At 40.4% G+C, this 19,930-nt stretch overlaps 1 protein-coding gene across 2 annotated transcripts in view; it reads right to left on the bottom strand.

The window, feature by feature from the left end:
- Nucleotides 1-19,930, bottom strand: part of ercc6l2 (excision repair cross-complementation group 6-like 2) — a 79,849-nt gene that overhangs the window by 19,853 nt on the left and 40,066 nt on the right. For both annotated transcript variants that reach the window (XM_060838461.1, XM_060838470.1), the window contains exons 12-18: nucleotides 17,892-18,037; nucleotides 17,662-17,757; nucleotides 16,386-16,485; nucleotides 11,556-11,708; nucleotides 9,533-9,613; nucleotides 5,293-6,505; nucleotides 309-463 (exon numbers count right to left, since the gene is read on the bottom strand). In XM_060838461.1, the coding sequence (XP_060694444.1) occupies nucleotides 309-463; nucleotides 5,293-6,505; nucleotides 9,533-9,613; nucleotides 11,556-11,708; nucleotides 16,386-16,485; nucleotides 17,662-17,757; nucleotides 17,892-18,037 (1,944 nt within the window). The remainder of the gene's footprint in view (nucleotides 1-308; nucleotides 464-5,292; nucleotides 6,506-9,532; nucleotides 9,614-11,555; nucleotides 11,709-16,385; nucleotides 16,486-17,661; nucleotides 17,758-17,891; nucleotides 18,038-19,930) is intronic.

Here is a 19,930-nt window from a genome sequence, read left to right as displayed (position 1 = left end):
GTAAAATCACTTTTACACCCTGCTGGGAATCCCTGTTAAAGAATGCTGCAAATTGCAACATGGTGTATGAGGTAAACTTCTTACCAGATGTTAGTAGACATTTCAGTGAAATTTTCAAAGTCAGTGATGACTGCTCTTTCTTCCCTACTGACTACAAAATCCAAGTCAACAAATCATCTCAGAAATAGCATTATCTCCCTATTGTAGTTGGAGTCATTCTAAGAACCAGATTCTACAAACTTATGGATAAAATGTTTAAATGGTGTTATTTATATGCATGAATCGATGCTGTTCGATTGCTACTTTACCTGACTAGTGTGGATGGCTACATTGGCAGGAATCTGGGAATATTGTTTTAGTTCAAATACATCCCGAATTGCAGTATAACTCATTTGATTTTCAGCCTTGCTGGATCCAATCACATGTTGGTTTGAATGAATGAAAGCCACTTCCTGTACATCACCTAATAATTGAAACATCAGGTATTAATTAGCAACAATCCTGTCACATTCTTAATCTATTCACAGGACATAGTGTTGCTAGGTAGGCTTGCATTTATTACCCTTCCTTAATTGCCCAGAGAACAGTTAAGGGTCAACTACACTGTAGTGGGTCTAGAGTCATATGTAGACCAGACTGATGAAGGATGGCAGATAAGTTTCCCTAAAGGACATTAGTGAACCACTTGGATTTTTGCCAACAATAGACAATGGTTTCATGATTGTTATTAGGCTCTTAATTCTAGATTTTTACTGAATTTCAATTCCACCATCTGCCATGGCAGGATTTGAATCTAGATCCGCTGAACATTACCTAGATTAATGGTCTATTGACAACACTACTAGGTCATCAACTTTCCTACTTAAGACAATTTTAAGGAAGTATGTCACAGCAGATCAAGTCACATATCATTCACAACAGTTTCATATCAACTTTGAACTTTTCTGGTGTACCTTTTTCATCGAGTTGGGTTAAATTCAAATCCACTTATCACAGGTAAAACAATTATTAACAAAAATGCACTGTGGTGTTCCTCAGTTAAATGAGAATAGTCTTAAAGGGTTAGAATCCCAGGCAGCAAGTTCTTGTTTATTATCCAAGATGTATCCTGGACTTGAAGAATCCTACTTTCCATGATTAAATTAGATACCTAACACCCTTTAATTTATTGAAAAATCGTTCAATTTTTTAAAAAATGTGCTCATTGGGTTTGTGGGCATTTATTGCTCATTCTTGAGGAGTTGCACTCCCCAAGGATTCTGGGTAATCCAAGATGGAGGATGGGAAAAATTTCTGGCTGTAAGAGCTGCTCCTTTTTTTTTGAGGTATCTTAGGTTTTGGCAGTGGTTTCCTCGAATTCCACCTGCAGCAATTACTGTTTTATATGCTGTTGCATTGTTTTGGAACTTTTGGAAAAAAAAAGTCAAAACAACAGCAGTTTTAAAAGGGAGAAGAGCAGACAAAGGAAGCACATGGTGAGGTCAGTGCAGGAGAAAGAGAGAGAACCTGCACAGTTACTGCCTTTGCTGTTTTTGAATTTGTGTCAGAAGGTGGTACGTGTATAGAATAAGCTGCCAGAGGATGGTGGAGGCTGGTATAATTGCAACAGTTAAGAGGCATTTGGATGGGTATATGAATAGGAAGGGTTTGGAGGGATATGGGCCAGGTGCTGGCAGGTGGGACTAGATTGGGTTGGGATATTTGGTCGGCATGGGTTGGACCGAAGGGTCTGTTTCCATGCTGTACATCTCTATGACTCTTTGGGTGCGGTTAGTAAAGGAGCTCCAGGAATTTGACCCAGCAGCAATAAATGTTCACCAATATAGTTCCTAGGAGAAAGTGAGGACTGCAGATGCAGGAGATCAGAGCTTAAAAATGTGTTGCTGGAAAAGCGCAGCAGGTCAGGCAGCATCAAAGGAACAGGAGAATCGACGTTTCAGGCATAAGCCCTTCTTCAGGCTTATGTTACTGTAAGCCTGAAGTACTTAGGCTATGTTACTGTAATGGATCTTGGAGTTGGTACGTACTGCTGCTACTGTGTTAGAGGTATCGGGAGTGAATGCCAAAGACAGTGGATGGGTTTGCAATCAAGTAGGCAGCTTCATCGTGGATAATGCCAACCTTAAATGTTGTTAAAATTCGTAAGCTCGATCCTACTCTGGTAACCACAGTATTTAAATGGATGGTCTAATTCAGTTTCTGATAACAGGTTATTGGCAGGATGTTGACAGTAGTGGATTCAGTGACAGTAATGCCATTGAACATAAATTCTCTAGTATGAGGTGGTCATTGCCTGGCACTTACATGCTGTGAAAGTTACTCGCCACTCAGCATCTCAAGCCAGATTGTTGTCCAGATCTTGCTGTATTTGGGCGTGGATTGCTTCAGTATCTGAGGAATTATAAATGTGCTGAACGTTGTGCAATCATCAGGGAAGATCCCCACTTCTGACATTATTATTGGGGGGGGGGGGCGGAAATAATTGAGAAAGCAGCTGAAGATAGTTGGTGTAAGACATTACCCTGACGACCTCTACAGAGGTGTCCAGGAGCAGAGGCGATTGACCTCCAATAACCACAGCCATCTTCATTTGGGAATAACTCCAACCAGTGAGGAATCTTTCACTTGATTATTCAATCTAATTGTAATCAAAATGTTATTTATTATGCAAGAGTACAGCTTGTTCACCACCATTTGATAGAAATGTTGTTTTAAATCTTTTTCACTTTTAACATAGTTTATTTCAGATCTGACTTGACTGATTCCTAGCATCAGCATGCACCCAAATTAAGGAAGCAATTTGTTTTAAACTTTGGCACAGTAAACTGCTTCTTTATCATCATACAAATTCAACACTGCAGACCTTAATTCTGGCACATTTACATTGCAGTAATGGTATTAAGTTTGCTTTACAGTGACTTTGCAATTATAGGGACAGATTTTGGGCCCAGACGTGGTGATGGTAATGCACTGAAGTGCCTGAAATTAGATAACTGAGATTAGCCTTGAACTGGTCCTTGTCTACATTAATTCTTGGAGACTTCAGAAGTTAAGATTAATCTCCTGGACACTACCATGAGCAATCCTGGAGACAAAATATAAAAAAAGTGTGAAAAATAAATTACTTTGAAGATTTTTATTAATTATAAAAAATTTGACCAAAATGTTTGAATAGATTGGTTGGAGACAGGAGGTCATATGATGAGATCTCTAGAATTATGTCCAGTCAGAGTTGGCAACTTTGCAGGTGGTGCAAAGACTAGTTTTCATATTAATCACCAGGTCAATAGGGATAAACAGTGGGGGCATTCCCACTGTTCTAGAAAACTTTATAAAAGAGCCTAACCTCGGTGGGGGGGAAAGTTGTTGGAGGGAATCCTGAGGGATAGGATGAACATGTATTTGGAAATGCAACGACTGATTCGGGATATTCAACATGGCTTTGATTGAGTTTTTTTGAAGAAGTAATAAAGAAGATTGATGAGGGCAGAGCAGAAGATGTGATCTATATGGACTTCAGTAAGGCGTTTGACAAGGTTCCCCGTGGGAGACAGATTAGCAAGGTTAGATCTCATGGAATACAGGGAGAACTAGCCATTTGGATACAGAACTGGTTCGAAGGTAGAAGACAGAGGATGGTGGTGGAGGGTTGTTTTTCAGACTGGAGGCCTGTGACCAGTGGAGTGCCACAAGGATCAGTGCTGGGCCCTCTACTTTTTGTCATTTACACGAATGATTTGGATGCGAGTATAAGAGGTACAGTTAGTAAGTTTACAGATGACACCAAAGTTGGAGGTGTAGTGGACAGCGAAGAGGGTTACCTCAGATTACAACAGGATCTGGACCAGATGGGCCAATGGGCTGAGAAGTGGCAGATGAAGTTTAATTCAGATAAATGCAAGGTGCTGCATTTTGGGAAAGCAAATCTTAGCAGGACTTATACACTTAATGGTAAGGTCCTAGGGAGTGTTGCTGAACAAAGAGACCTTGGAGTGCAGGTTCACAGCTCCTTGAAAGTGGAGTCGCAGGTAGGTAGGATAGTGAAGAAGGCGTTTGGTATGCATTCCTTTATTGGTCAGAGTATTGAGTACAGGAGTTGGGAAGTCATGTTGCGGCTGTACAGGACATGGGTTAGGCCACTGTTGGAATATTGCGCGCAATTCTGGTCTCCTTTCTATCGGAAAGATGTTGTGAAACTTGAAAGGGTTCAGAAAAGATTTAAGGATGTCGCCAGGGTTGGAGGAGAGGCTGAACAGGTTGGGGCTGTTTTCCCTGGAGCGCGGAGGCTGAAGGGTGACCTTATAGAGGTTTACAAAATTATAAGGGGCATGAATAGGATAAATAGACAAAGTCTTTTCCCTGGGGTCGGGGAGTCTAAAACTAGAGGGCTCAGGTTTAGGGTGAGAGGGGAAAGATATAAAACAAACCTAAGGGGCAACCTTTTCTTGCAGATGGTGGTACGTGTATGGAATGAGCTGCCAGAGGATGGAGTGGAAGCTGGTACAATTGCAACACTTAAGAGGCATTTGGATGGATATATGAATAGGAAGGGTCTGGAGGGATATGGGACGGGTGCTGGCAGGTGGGACTAGATTGGGTTGGGATATCTGGTTGGCATGGACGGGTTGGACTGAAGAGTCTGTTTCCATGCTGTACATCTCTATGACTCTATAAATGTTCTTCAACATGTGGCAACAGGGGCTGCTGTTGAATTGTGAATTGGGCTCAGCTCTCTGGTGGTCCTCAGGACCCTTTAATAAGTAGCAGTCTGACATTCCTAAACAGTAAGGTAAAAACAATGACTGCAGATGCTGGAAACCAGATTCTGGATTAGTGGTGCTAGAAGAGCACAGCAATTCAGGCAGCATCCAAAGTGCAGGGAAATCGATGTTTCAGGCAAAAGCCCTTCATCAGGAATAAAAAGTAGTCTATATGATTTTAGCAGCCTGTGCTCAGTGTTGACTGGGTGCAGGTTCTCTCTCATTTAAATGGTTTTCTTCAATTTCTTTTACATTTAAACAATACTACGCATATATTGCTCCAAAGTATAAATACAGTTGATGTAGTCTCAGGATGAGAGACTTGTACTATTTCACTTTGGAGTCTGTTTGACTTTTAATCTTGATTTACACTGAAGGTTTAGTACCAGTGCGAAGAGGTTATCAGTTTCGCCCCAACAGTTGTTTTGCGAAGTGGGAATATAACATTTTTAACTTATACACTTTCAAAGCTTTAACAGACAACAAACATCCTGAATTTGCATTCCACTGCTAAAAGCAAATTTGCAGTTACCTAGCAATCTGTCCATTGTTGCAAGCTGCTCCTCATGACTCTGGCTCTGTTTCTTGTTCTCTGGTATACCTTCACCTTTATCAATTCTGATGGGCTTATGCTTGTGTCCAAGTTGAACGCTGCCCAATGGCTTAATATTATTCTTGCCCACCTCTCGGCTTACATTGTAACGCATTTGTTTGATGGGAACATCATCTCCAGAGGATGAAAATTGCTCAATGTCGTCGTCTTCAGTCTCTTTTTTAAAAAGGATTGGAGATTTGTTGCAAGGGCTTTTTTTATCTCTTTCTCCCTGGTGTTCCAGTTGATTGGATGTTCTCCCTGGTGGGCTTGCAGATATTTCAACGTCATCTGACTCATCACTGATGTTGCCTGGTTCTTTCAATTTGGCAGAATAGCTCAAGGGTTTCCCCTTTGTTACAGTGGGACAATGACCAATTATGCATGGCTTAACACCAGGAAATCCTGATTGTTTACAGGACAACAATGCCTTTTCTTTACAGGAAATATTTGTGAAGTTTTTGTCATTTGACTCTTCAGAATCTTTTAACAGGAATTTAGATTTAGATTTCTTCTTAGTAGGTACTTTCTTTTGTCCCAACACTTGTGAAGGAGGGATGGCATCATTTTCTTCTGCACAGTTGTTGGCTCCCATGGGAAGAGCAGCATTTACTGAAGTTCCATGATACTTGTATTTTTTTCTTAATTCAGCCTCTCCCTCTGATTCACTAGAAGTGCTCCAGTATTGACAAAGTCTTTCCCTAACTTGCTGAACACGCCCATTCCTTTTTATAGACTGAGCATTTGATCGAGCCTCTGAGACCAGGTTGATGGTCCTATCATTTGCCTTGGATACAGGGGAACTTAAATCGCCGCTTGAGCTTTCTTCAGAGCATCGATTCTCTAATATATCATCATCCGAGCCGGAGTCACCCTCACTGCAATCCTGTCTTGTGCATGCTTGCCTATCAAGGAATTTAGAAAAGCCATACTGGGCCAATGTGAGCTGTCCGTGGCTGTCAGCATTATTACTGGTAGGTACAGCACTACCTCTACTACTCTTGATTTTTGTCATACTCGAAGGTTCTGACTCGCTTTCACTACTAAAGTCAAAAAATTGTTCTGAGTTTCTTTTAGATGGCTTTTGTCCAATAGCAGATTGCTCCAACAAGCCCTTATTCTCTTCTTCCACTTTCTTCTCGGTGTCCACGTTCTAAATATTGAAGAAAACATTACATGGACATCTATGCCAAACAGAAAATTAGCAAAATGCTCAAAGAGATCATGCAGCATTTGACAAAGTGAAACAGAGTTAATGATCCACATGATAACGAAAAAATGAATTCCCTAGTTAGGGCAGATGGTGGGGTAGTCATAAAATTGCACAGGTGAAACCAGGAAGCAAGCTTTTTTTAAAACTTGTTTGTGGGATGTGGGCATCATTGGCTGGCTACCATTTATTGCCCAGCCCTAGTTGCCCTTGAGAAGATGGTCATGAGTGTCGTTCTGGAAAAGCACAGCAGGCCAGGCAGCATCCAAGGAGCAGGAGAATCGATGTTTCAGGCAAAAGCCAATAAAACTCTGATCTCCAGCATTTGCAGTCCTCACTTCCTCCTCGAGAAGGTGGCAGTGAGCTACCTTCTAAACCACTGCAGACCATCTACTGTGGGTTGACCAACAATGCCATTAGGGAGGGAATTCCAGGATTTTAACCCAGTGACAGTGAAGTAACAGCAATATATTTCTAAATCCGGATAGTGAGTGGCTTGCAGGGGAACTTGAAGGCAGTGGTGTTCCCATATATCTGCTGTCCTTGTCCTTTTGATGGGAGTGGTCATTGGTTTGGAAGGTGCTGAGGAGCTTTGCCTTCAGTCTAGTTTTTTTTTTAAACTTCACAGAATTATAGATTCACAGAATTGTTACAGTGCAGGAAGAGCACACTTGTCCCACCATATCGACATTGTCTCTCTGAATGAGCATTATGACTCAGTACCATTCTACTGCCTTTTTCTCATAATCATTACTATTGTTTTTAATGAAATAATAATTGAATGCCTTCTGCAATGTCTCAAATGAAACCTGCTTCCACCACTCTTTCAGGTAGTGCATTCCAGAATCCAAAGTCAAGATTGTGACTTTGCTCCAAATAACTTATATCCCCTTTCAGTCTTCCTGAAGTTTCACCTGTACAGTATATGTCACTGAAAATGCAATCAGAGGATCTCTATTTCTGAGCAAGTCTGGGACAGGACATGCAGCCATGGACTTGCACATATACTTGCATGGATCCACCTACAGAATAAGTTCAGCTTTTACCAGGTGATTCACAATTCACCCTTGCCATGGTGGCTTGAATCGCTGTTGAGAGGGGAGTATTCACACTGAAGAATACAATCCACCTCCAGCAGCGATACCGCTGATTTTTAAACAAGTACATTTGTCAAAATTTCAAAATAAAAACTATAGATGTTGAAAATCCGAAAGAAAGTCAAACATTGTTGAAAAAAATTCAGCAGGTTTGGCAGCATTTGTGGAGACCCTCCTTCAGAACTAGATTATAGCTAGGAAAGGATTGGTATACAGAGAAACCTCTACTATCCGAAGGACACAGATGGGGAATATTTCATTCGGATAATAGAATGCTGTAAAACAGTTTAGTCAAGCATCGGGAACTTGTAATCTTGTCAGATAATCCGATACTTGGATTATCAAACGCCGGACAATTGAGGTTCCTCTGCATATGCTGAAGATTGGGTAGGGGGAAAGCTGTAAATGATAGGTGCAGAAGGAGCAGACAGCACGAGAAAAATACAGTCGGGCAGACAAAGGAATGGGTAAGGATCAGCCTGGGATACTGAATAGCCGCAAATGGGGACTGCTAGTGGCTAATAATGAGTTCTTAAGGGTAACAACCCATGTGATAACAAGATCTGTGTGTCGGGTTAGGGGAGGGAAATGGGGGAAAGTGCTCAGCCTTTAAAATTACTGAACTCGTTACAGAATATAGAAGGTTGCAGGGTTCCCAAGCAGATAATGAGATCTTGTTCTTCCAGCTTGCACTGAGCTTCACTGGAGCACAACAGCAAGCCAAAGACAGAGATGTTGGCCAGGAAACACTGTGGTGTGTTGAAATGGCAGGCATCCAGAAACTCAGGCTCAATTTTACAGTAAAACATAAGTGTTCTGTAAAGTGGTCGCCTAGTCTGCACTTTGTCTCCCCAATATAGACGGGCCACATTGTGAATAGAACTGTCATATTTGTGATAGATAAAGGCCTTGTTTACATTGAGGCACCAAGATCCACATTATTGTAAGGTGTTGAAATGTGCTAAGGTAACTTACCACTCGTGCTGATTTTTGAATGTCTCAGACTCTAATACCTGCTCAAACTGCCGGTTCTCTTTAAAGTTCTGATGTGGAGGTGTTGTGTGATGTTTGGCTTTAAAGATCAGCATGGACAATTATTCTGGAATGAACTAGGACATGGGTTAAAGAATTAAGAAAAGGAATTGCTAAATTCTCAGGTCAGTAGTATTTGGTGAGATTTGAGCAGAGAGGGATAAAAGTAGCTTGAACAGGTCCTGACTGTGACCCTAAATAACCAAAGGGGGCTGCATTATACAAGGCTTTCTTTTTCCAAGATTACGTTCTCTAATGCTACTTCTTTGCAGCTGAATTATATTTAAAGCTATTTTCTGAACCAGTAACAGAGGGCTTTCGTGATGCAGTGTTGTGGCCTTCTAGTTCAAGTCCCACCTACTCCAGAGATGTGTAAGAACATCTCCAAACCATTTGATTTGAAAGTGTCTTATTTTTAAATTAAATATCTATAATTGATAAGATAACATTTATTCTCTAGGAACAGAAGAGGAAATTCAAAAGTTTCTTATACCTTAGCTGTTCATATGCAGATTAAGGATGGAGCAATCTACTCATCCAAAGCTGAGCCAATGACTAATGTTAACTGATCAGCGAAAAAGAGCCGAGATATTTAAATTAGCCTGGGCACACTATTTTCACACAGTACACCACATACAGCAGTAATTCTGATTTTAATCTTAAAATATTTTGTTGTTATGAAATTCTCAGTTGAACAGTTGAAATCTAAGGGAGGATGTAATGGAGAAAGCAGAGGGGGAAAGCAGTGCATCAGTGACGAGGAGTTCTTAACGCTCCCTGTACTCTCCATGAATTTCAGGGTTTAGCATTTCATGCTTATGTGAGATGAAGAAAAACTCACTGTTTCCAGTCTTGTTGCTGGAGGTTCTTCTCTCAACTGTGTAGCAGCTGTCATCACTCCTGCTTCCACTTGACCTGTTCTCTGTAATACAACATTAAAAGTTATGTTAAAAATAGAAATATATTCAATTGTTAACAAGTACTCTTTGACAATTTTTGCACATTATGATAAAAAAGAATCTAGAGTCACAATCAATCTAAACCATTTGATTTATTTTACATTGACCTCCCGAAACATTTAACTTCCGACTGAACCAAGGGAAACGGAGTAGATTTCAGGAAGTTATTCGCTGACATTTACATCACGTGCTTCTGCCATTTAATCTTTAAAGAATTAAATGTTCTTTATTGTTATTAAGTATTCAGCAACATTAAAATAAAATAAAGATGGAGTATTAACATTATACTATTCAAGCTTCAGAAAGTCTGAAAGTACCAATCAAATACTAATTTACATAAGTGGGATCCCACAAATAGCAGTGTGATAGGTGACCAGGTAATGAATTATACTGGTTATTTTAGAGGGTTAAGTATTGTCCCCACACTCTATGGTTGACAGGGTTTTCAGCCATGTCTGACCTATCTCCTGCATTTCTGCCCTCACCCCTTCTCAGAACAAGAGTTGTTCTTGACCTTAATTTCCAACCCCATTAGTCTCTGCATTCAAAGGATCATCCTCCACTATTTCCACCAACGCCATCACCAAAAATATCTCTTTCTCCACTGTCAGTATTCCACAGAGACTGTTCCCTCTGAGACATCCTGGTCCATGCCTACATCACTCTTAATACTTCCTCACTGTCCCATTGCACCTTCCCATTATTCCACCCACCTCACGATCCAAGAACACAAACACACCTTCAAGGTGAAGCTAGGTTTTATTTGTACTTCTTTCAATCTAGTCTATTGCATTTGCTGCTCACTATGCAATCTTCCTTACGTTGTGTTTAGTCTTGCCAGTCTGAATAAACATTTTGTGGAGGCCCTGACCTCCCAATTACTTGCTATTTCAATCACTACCTTGCTGTCACACTAACGTTTCTGTCCTGGGCCATGCCGCAATGCTCCAATGAAGCACAAAATCTTGCTTTCTATTTAGATATTTAATGAATTTAATAATTCATTACACCTGCTATCCACTTTTCTCACATTTTACTCTACTGCCCTGTAGCTCTGTCGCATCTTATTTACTTTGTCAATATATTTAGTAGAAAGGGCCAATTCTCTCCCTTTCACATCTTAATTTACATCCTTTTACATCTCTTTTCTTCATTCTCCACTATTAATAACCCCTTTGCCTTTCACCCTGGGCCTTTATATCATCTACCTTCTTGCTCCTCCTCTGATCTGTCTTAAGTATGAAAAGGACCCCATTTTCCAACACCTTTCAGTTTTGAAGGGTCAGTGGATTTGAAACATTAACAGTGCTTCTCTTCCCACAGATGCTGCCACATCTACTGATTTTCTCAAATATTTTCCATGTTTGTTTGATGCAGTTCGACTACAGTCAGTCCAATCTTCCCAGGAATCTGCTGGAGGCTCAAAGCTGGGAGAGTTTCATCATGCAAGAGCAGTAATAAACAGACTTCTGATGACAGTGCCAGTGCCACATTTAGTGGTCTACAGTACAATCCAATGGGTGAAAGTTTTCATCATCCCCAACACTTTCAAATGAAATGTTACACAAAATATATTTCTGCAAATACCCATCTCCTATAAAGCTTGAAATGTTATGCAGGAAGCACCTTTAAGCTCCATAAATATGCATCCTGGACTTCTGTAAAACGACATTACTGGCTGTCTGGGCCTGAAACATGTGAGCAGCAGATTCACAGTAATTTACACTGTAATATAAAATGAAAATGTGGGAGGGTATGAGATTGAAGAAAGGGGAAAGGCTGTTGTGAGAAGTGTGAGATTTAGAGAGAGAACGTGGAACTAGAAAAGTTAAATATAAAATGTGGCACATTCCATCCAAAATTGCTTCAATCCATGCTCTGCAAGTTCATTGCAGAGTTCTTTACCTGAATGATATCTCGGGTCAAACAAGATCCCTCTGTGCGAAGGCCAAATAGATTCTGGACTCCAAACAACTCCCCATGATGCTCCTTTGATCCTTGCACTGCATTGAAGTAGCGCTTTGCATTTTCACTTCCAACAACAGCACAGTGTAGTTGCTAAGACAATGGAGAGAGCAGAACGTCAGATTCAGTAATGTGTGTCATGGCTTTCAGAAAATACATGCAGTCATTGTTAGATGTTGACCTGCCTGGATATAGTGAATAGTTAGAAATCCAGTTGATTTAGAATGCTTTAATTCTGTGTATTAATCACACACTAAATTTTTGCTTCCCTATAAACATGAAAATATAAAATACGTATTTTCACATTTGGAGTCGAGTCATAGAGTTACACAGCATGGAAACAGACCCTTCAGTCTAATTCATCCTTGCTGATAAGATTTCTTCGACTAAAACTAGTCCCATTTGCCTGCGTTTGACCCACAGATGAATAATTTGAGAAAGGAGACAGAAAATAGGGAACTACAAGCTAATTAGCCTGACATTAGTCATTTGGGAAGTATTGATCTATTATGAAGGAGTCTTAACATTGCAATTAGAAAAGCACTGTACAATCAAAACAACTCAACAATATCTTACAAAAGGAAATCTTGTTTAACAAATTTATTAAAGATTATTTGAGGATGCAGCTAGTTGGGTAGATCTGCACATGCAGAATACTTGAACTTCAAAACAGCATTGGACAATATTCCATGGAGTTAATGGAATGTGGATTTGTGGGCAATATACACTGACAGAGGATTGGTTAATTCACAGAAAGCAGAGTGTAGAGATAGGTAGCGCATTTTCATTTTGGTAGACAATGACTGTTGGGAATGCCATAAGGATCACTGTTAGACTCTCAGCTATATGCAAAGTATATAGACAAAATGCCAGAGTATTACATCAGATTTGCTGATGAGACAAAGCTAAGTGAGAATGCATGCTGTGAGAATGAAACAAAGAGGCTGCAAAAAGATAGACAGGTCAATATGGTGGCCATAATGTGGTGATGCCGTGGTGTTGGACTGGGTGGATAAAGTCAAAAGCCACACGACACCAGATTATAGTCCAACAGGTTTATTTGGAATCACAAGCTTTTAGAGTGCTGCTCCTTCATCAGGTGAAGACAACGTGTGACAAAGGAGCAGTGCTCTGAAAGCTTGTGATTTCAAATGAACACTTTGGACTATAACTTGGTTTTGTGTGACTTCTAACAACATGTTAGATAGAGACTAGAGTGGGTAAGAGTGAGGTTTTTCACTTTGGTTACAAATAGAAAAGCAGAACATCTTTTAAAAGATGTAAGACTTGTCAATGTTAACTTGTGGACAGACCTAGGTGTATGCATACAAATATGAAAGAAAAATGGAACTACAGCAAACGGTTAGGAAAGCAAACGTAAAAGGTAAGAAAGGTAAAGCTGCAGTTGTTCCAGAGGACCATGGGGGCTGCTCTCTCATTAGAAAGAGACAACTGGTGGTAAATTTAACCTGAAGGTCACTATGCCTCAGGCAAGTTTTAGAAATTGGGAACTTCTGAGATCCCTGGGATCTCAGCCAGTTGCAAGAATGAACCTGTGCTATTGGAAAAACACTGCATTACAAACAAACCATCAAGCTAACTGAGCTAAAGAGAGTCGGAGATGCACAGCATGGAAACAGATCCTTCAGTCCAACTTGTCCATGCCGACTGGATATCCAAAATTAAACGAGTCCCCTTTGCCAGCACTTGGCCCATATCACTAATTCCTTCCTATTCATAAACCCATCCAGATATCTTTTAAAGTGTTGTTATTGTATCAGTTTCCACCACTTCTTGTGGCTGCAACTCATTCCATACACACCATCTCTACATGAAAACGTTGTCCCTATAGGTTCCTTTTAAATCTTTCCTCTCTCATCTTAAACCTATAGTTTGGGAAATCATAAGCCCTTTAGTTTGGGCACACCCCACCCCAGGGAAATGACCTTGGCTGTTTACCCTATCATTGCCCCTCATGATTTTATAAACCTCTATAAGGTCACCCCTCAGCCTCTGACACTCCAGGAAAAATAGCCCCAACCTATTCAGCCTCTCCCTATAGCTCAAGCCCTCCAAAGCTGGCAATATCCATGTAAATCTTTTCTGAATCCTTTCAAGTTTTACAACATCCAAATGATAGGTGAACCTTGAAACCGAATGTCATCAGCAGGTTCTTTGATCAACAGGAGTTATTATTCCATGATCACTCAGTCACACATACCCATCCTCTCCTTGAGAAAGTACTAGGCAATAAACCATAGCCTTGACCACTTTAACCCTGCAACAAGTTGTATTTATACAGTGTTTTGTTTCATTCTTCAGAGGGAAATTATAAAACACTGAACCACACAAGGGACTATCAGGGCAGATGACCAACAGCTTGGTCACAGTTTTAGTAAGTGTCTTAAAACCAAGGATATATTTGACAGGGTGGCATCAAGGAACCCTCACAAAACTGGAGTCAATGGGAATCGGGGGAAAACTCTCCACTTATCAGAATCACAGCTAGTACAGGGAAAGATGGTTGTGGGTGTTGGAGGTCTGTCATCTCAGCTCCACGACATCAGAGTTCCTTAGGGTAGTGCCATAGGCCCAACCACCTTCAACTGCTTCACCAATGACCATTCCATCATATGACCAGAGTTGGGCTATTCACTGACAATTTCACAACTTTCAGCATCATTCAAAATTCCTCAGACACTGAAGCAGATCATGTCAAAATGAAATAAAACTTAGAAAACATTCAGGCTTGGGCAGAAAAGTGGCAAGTAACATTTGCACCATATAAAAATGCCAGACAATAACTATCTTCAATAAAAGACAATCTAACCACTGAACCTTAAACAGTCAACAGCATTACCGTCATTGAATCCTCCCTTATCAACATTCCGAGGATGTACCTTTGACCAGAAACTCAAATGAACTCACCATACAAACAGTAGCTAGAAGAGCAGGTCAGACACTAGGAATACTCAGCAAGTAATTCACCTTCTGACTCCCCAAAGCCTGTCTAACGTCTACAAGGCATAAGTCAGGTGTGTGATGGAATAGTCCCCACTTGCCTGGATGGGGGCAGTTCCAACAACACAAGAAGCTTGACACCATCCAGGGCAAAGCAGTCTACTTCATCAGCATCAACATCGACAAGCATACAGTCCTTCCACTATCAACGCTCAGTAGGTAGCAGTGTGTGCTATCTACAAGATGCTCTGCAAAGATTTGCCAAAAGGTCCTTAGACAGAACCTTCCGAACTCATAATCACTTCCATCTAGAAGGACAAATGCAACAAATACATGGGGACAGCACAACCTGCAAATTCCCCTCCAAGCCACTCACCATCTTGATTTGACAATATATTGTCATTGCTTCAGTGTCACTGGGTCAAAACCCAGGAACTCTCTCATATGGTATCGTGAGTCTTGTTACGCCATTGTCCCACAAGCAAATTAAAAAAAAAGAGGAAGGGAAGGCATAAAAAGGCACGGAAGTTTTTAGGGAGGCAATTCTGGAGTTCAGGGCCTTGGTAGTTTAAGGCATAAACGCCAGTAGTATAGTAATTAAAATCAGGGGTGCTCAATAAGCCGTAATTAAAACAGCACAGATATCTTGGAAGATTCAGGAGCTGGAAGAGATTATTGATAGGGAAAAAGAGTCAACCAAAATATCTCTCCTAATTTTTTCAACTTGTGGGGAAATGTGATGTTTTTCACTTTGGTTAGAAGAACTGATTAGCAGGATACTTTTTAAAAAGAGATGACATTGGATCTAGTGGTTAGCACTGCTGCCTCACAGCACCAGGGATCCAGGTTCGTTTCTGGCCTGGGGTGACTGTCTGCAGGGAGTTTCCACGTTCTCCCAGTGTCTGTGTGGGTTACCTCAAGATATTCCGGTTTCCTCCCACAGTACAAAAATGTGCGGAATATGTGGATTGGCCATTCTAAATTATCCAAGGAACAGGAAATTCAACGTTTCGGGCCAGAGCTCTTCATCCTGATGAAGGGCTCTGGCCCGAAACGTCGAATTTCATGTTCCTTGGATGCTGCCTGACCTGCTGTGCTTTAACCAGCAACACATTTTCAGCTGTGATCTCCAGCATCTGCAGACCTCACTTTTTACACCATTCTAAATTATCCCTTGGTATCCAGAGAGCTGCAGGTTAAGTGAGCTACCTATAGGGTAGGTGCTGAGGTGGGATGCTCTCCAGAGGGTCAGTGTGGACTCTATGGGCTGAATGGCCTCTTTCAACCCTGTCAGGATTGAATGAGTTTTGCTTCTGGAAATAGTACACCTCCATGTAGATTCTGCAGTCCTCAAAAGCAACAGTGCAACCTTGTTTGCTAGAACACCGAACACAAAATTGTCATCAGCAGTTGTGTTGCAATAGCATTTTTTTTCATTAAATAATAAAAGCAAAAGCATTACAATGTAAACCTCAGTTAAATTCAAAAGTGGTTTTGTTGTCAGTTTTAGAAAACGAAAAGCAATTTATCACAACAGTTGCTGAGGGAGAAATAGCATAGTACCCGGTATCTTGAAAAGATGGTATCTTGAAAAATGCTTAAACATTGAAATTAGTTTACTCATCACAATAAATCAAACCAAAAAAAATTACTTTACAGGGTTACCAGAGATTGTTTTGCTGGGCTTGGAACATATGAGGGATAAGTGTAATTGCCTAATCTATAATCTATAAAGTCTGTTTAGAGAATTCCCAAAAATTAGTAGCCGGTGACAAGTCCAGAAATACTGAGCACATATTAACTGCTTACCTGTTTATAAAGCTGGCGCAAATACATGATTTCCTCAACTGTTCCCAATGAAATCAGTCTGAACACTTTAACATCTCTGCACTGACCAATACGGTATGCTCTACAGAGGTAAAAAAAAATGATTTGTTGAAGATAGAAATTTAATATCACCACTGGTAACTAGTCATGGGTATACATATATAGGATTGAGAGGTAACAGGAGCTTCACCTATCTTTATATGAAAAAATAAAAATCACAAATAAAATTAGTCTCTGCCAGAAGCAGAACAAGTGAGTAGAGCCACAAATATTATTTACACGAATCCAAGTGATCAGGCCGAACTCAAAATAAACCTGTGAAAATGACAATTTGGAAAGTATGCTAGAAAACTGAAGCAAAATATAAAAAGCACAGAGCATTATTCACCTATCTTGTGCGCTTAAATCAGGCAGAAAAAAGAAACAGTCTGACTGTTGGTGGCAAACACCAGGCAGCTTGGAGCCAGCCTGCTGGTGCTCTGGTAAATAATGGAGGATTTTCAACAGGATCTCACGAATTAGAGGAGTTCAAGACAGGGTAGCAGAGGCCTCTTTGTCCTGTAGACCACAGTTCACTGAGGAAACAACTGCGATGCATGCTATGCTTAGTTGATGGTTTATCAACTCCCAGTTTTCATATAGAGAAATGAGACTGCTACCTGAAGCAGATGATTTGAACTCCTAAACAAATAAATTATTTAAGGAAGAAGTGGGTACAGACTGGGTGCCATGTTTTCTGATATAATTATGCAGCTATATAGTTAAAATTTTGTAGGGCCTGGCAGATTAAAACCTTTCCCTATGAACTTTGTTTCAATTTGCTATCCCCTTACAACCAGAGGTCCAAAAGGGGACCCCAGAGATGGTGAAATTTCTGAATTTCTGAGCGTTTATTGAATTACCGACATTAGTATATATACACGTTATGTATATCAATGAAATACATTTTCTTTGAATAGCTCATACTGACTTTTAAGTTTGAAAACTGGATTCATGTGAACATGCCAATATTTACCAAGTAGGGAGGTAGGTGGTGCCTGACAGAAGAATTTGAAAAAATACTGATCTAAGACAATTTTGTTTGTGAACTGAAGGTGATTACTTCATGAAATATACATACAAAAATCATCAAGGTACCATGGTTAATTGTTGCTACTGACTGGAATAAGTCAGCTTGTGCCACAACTACGTGGTCACTAGAGGTTTTATGTAACTTAGGAGAAGAGTGGCCTTAGGAAAAAATAAGTAAATTGCATACCTGTCAATAGCTTGCAGATCATTAGCTGGATTCCATGTTGGGTCAAATATCACAACAATATTAGCTCCAACAAAATTTAGTCCTAACCCACCAGCACTGTGATGAAACAAAAACACATATATAGCCAAACTACAAGATGTAATGTAGTGAAATTTTGTATATTCTAGTACAGCAATTTAAAGAAAAGTAACTAAGAACATTCCACTAATTGCAACTTCTATACATCTTACATTGTGGACACCAAGCAAATGTTGATGTTTCGTGTGCTGTTGAATTCCTTCACTATTTTGACCCTCTCCTCGGTTTTGGTTTTTCCATCAAGTCGTTGGTAATCTAGTCCAGTTGCCATACAGTATTTCTCCAGCACATCCAAAAGCTGATGGAGTACAAACATTTTTACACAAAGATGAAGCAAATTCACTGAAGTCCATACATTGTCTTCCTACTTAGACTGGAGTGTCTCTCCACTCTGTTTTACTTCAAACCAAAGACAGAATTAAATTCTACATTACAACCATTTTGTATTTCCAATTCCACAACATAGTTGAGATTTGAGTTGTGTTGATTCCCAAGGTACATAAACATTGTCCTTCCAAAAAGTCCTTCAAATGTTAACATTCATTTATCATTAAAGTATTATTCTCCTACTTTGGTTGCACTCTGGAAAGTAAGTGGCTTCATTCATTTATTCGGCTAGTGGCAGAGATTGATTTTTTTGTGAATCCTGTTCTTCTCAGATTTGTGAGCCATTTCCATTGCACCCAGGAATAATGGAAAAGGAAACAAGGGAGAGTGGTATCAGTTGGCTCATATAGTGTCACTTCAGCCAAGTAAAATTTAGAGTGGATATTAGAGAAAAATCAGCTTTGCCTTCATTCAGTAAAAACTCTAACTGAAGTGAGCGTCCTTCCTTTCTCATGTATCTGTGCAGGATTTTCTCAATTTCTTTATGCTTCTATTGGCAACTTTACTGCCACATCAACATCTCCATTTGATTGAAGGTAGTTAGAGAGTCAGAGTTTCACAGCACTCCAACATGTTCCCATCAGTCACCAAGCACTTATCTACTTTAATCCCATTTTCCAGAACATGGCTTGTAATCTTGTATGCTATGGCACTTCAATTGTTCCTCTAAATACTTAAATGCTGTGAGGGTTCCACCTTCTGGATGAAAAAAATTTCCTCAATCCCCTTTTATCTTCCTGTCCCTTACCCTAAATCTATGTCCCATAGTTAATGACCCCTCTATTAAGGGGGAAGATTTCCCAAATCTTAGCTTTGTCATTGTTAATTTTGTACACCTTAATCTGGGGACCCCTGAGCCATCTATGCTCTATGGGAGACACCATTCTAGCCTCTCTTCACACCTGAATTGCTCCAGTCCAAGTAACAGCCCAGCGAACCTCTTCTGAACTCTCTCTTGTACAGCTGCATCCTTCGTATAGTGTGGCAAATGGAACGCATACTGTACTCCACCTGTGGCCTAGCGAACGTTTCATATAGCTCCGTCATAATCTCCTTCTTATATTTAATAACTTCTCTAAGTATCCCATATGGCTTCTTAACTATCTTACGGATGCTCAAAGAATCCCTACAGTGTGGAAACAACCCTCCGAAGAGTATCTTACCCAGACCCATTCTCCTACCCTATTATTTTACATTTCCCCTGACTAATGCACCTAACCTACACATTCCAGAACACTATGGGCAATTTAGCATGGCCAATTCACCTAATCTGCACATCTTTAGACTGTGGGAGGAAACCGGAGCACCCGAAGGAAACTCTCGCAGACATGGGGAGAATGTGCAAACTCCACACAGACAATCGCCAGAGGCTGGAATCAAACCCAGATCCCTGGCGCTGTGAGGCAGCATGCTAAGTACCGAGCCACCATGCCGCTATCTACCCACCCAACTGCCTTCAAGGATCTATTGGTATGTGCACCAAGGCCACCTGTTTCACTGTACCCTTAGGGCCCTACCATTCATTGGGCATTTCTTTACCTTCCAACTACTTCAAAAACCCATCACCTCAAACTTTTCAGGATTAACCTTTATTTGCCACTGTTCTGCTCACTGTTAGCACATCTACATCTTCCTGTAGTCTAAGGCTTTCCTCCTTGCTATTACTACAACACAATATTCATGTCATCTGTGAACTTACAGATCATGCTTCCTATATTCAAAACTAAATCATGAATGCACATAACAATCAGCAAGGGACCCAGCACCAAACCATTTGGCACAACAGGGGACGGATGCTTCCAGT

This window comes from Hemiscyllium ocellatum, chromosome 2 (genome assembly GCF_020745735.1).
Source record: "Hemiscyllium ocellatum isolate sHemOce1 chromosome 2, sHemOce1.pat.X.cur, whole genome shotgun sequence".
NCBI classification, from domain to species: domain Eukaryota; kingdom Metazoa; phylum Chordata; class Chondrichthyes; order Orectolobiformes; family Hemiscylliidae; genus Hemiscyllium; species Hemiscyllium ocellatum.
This window is presented reverse-complemented; position numbering and strand designations above follow the sequence as displayed.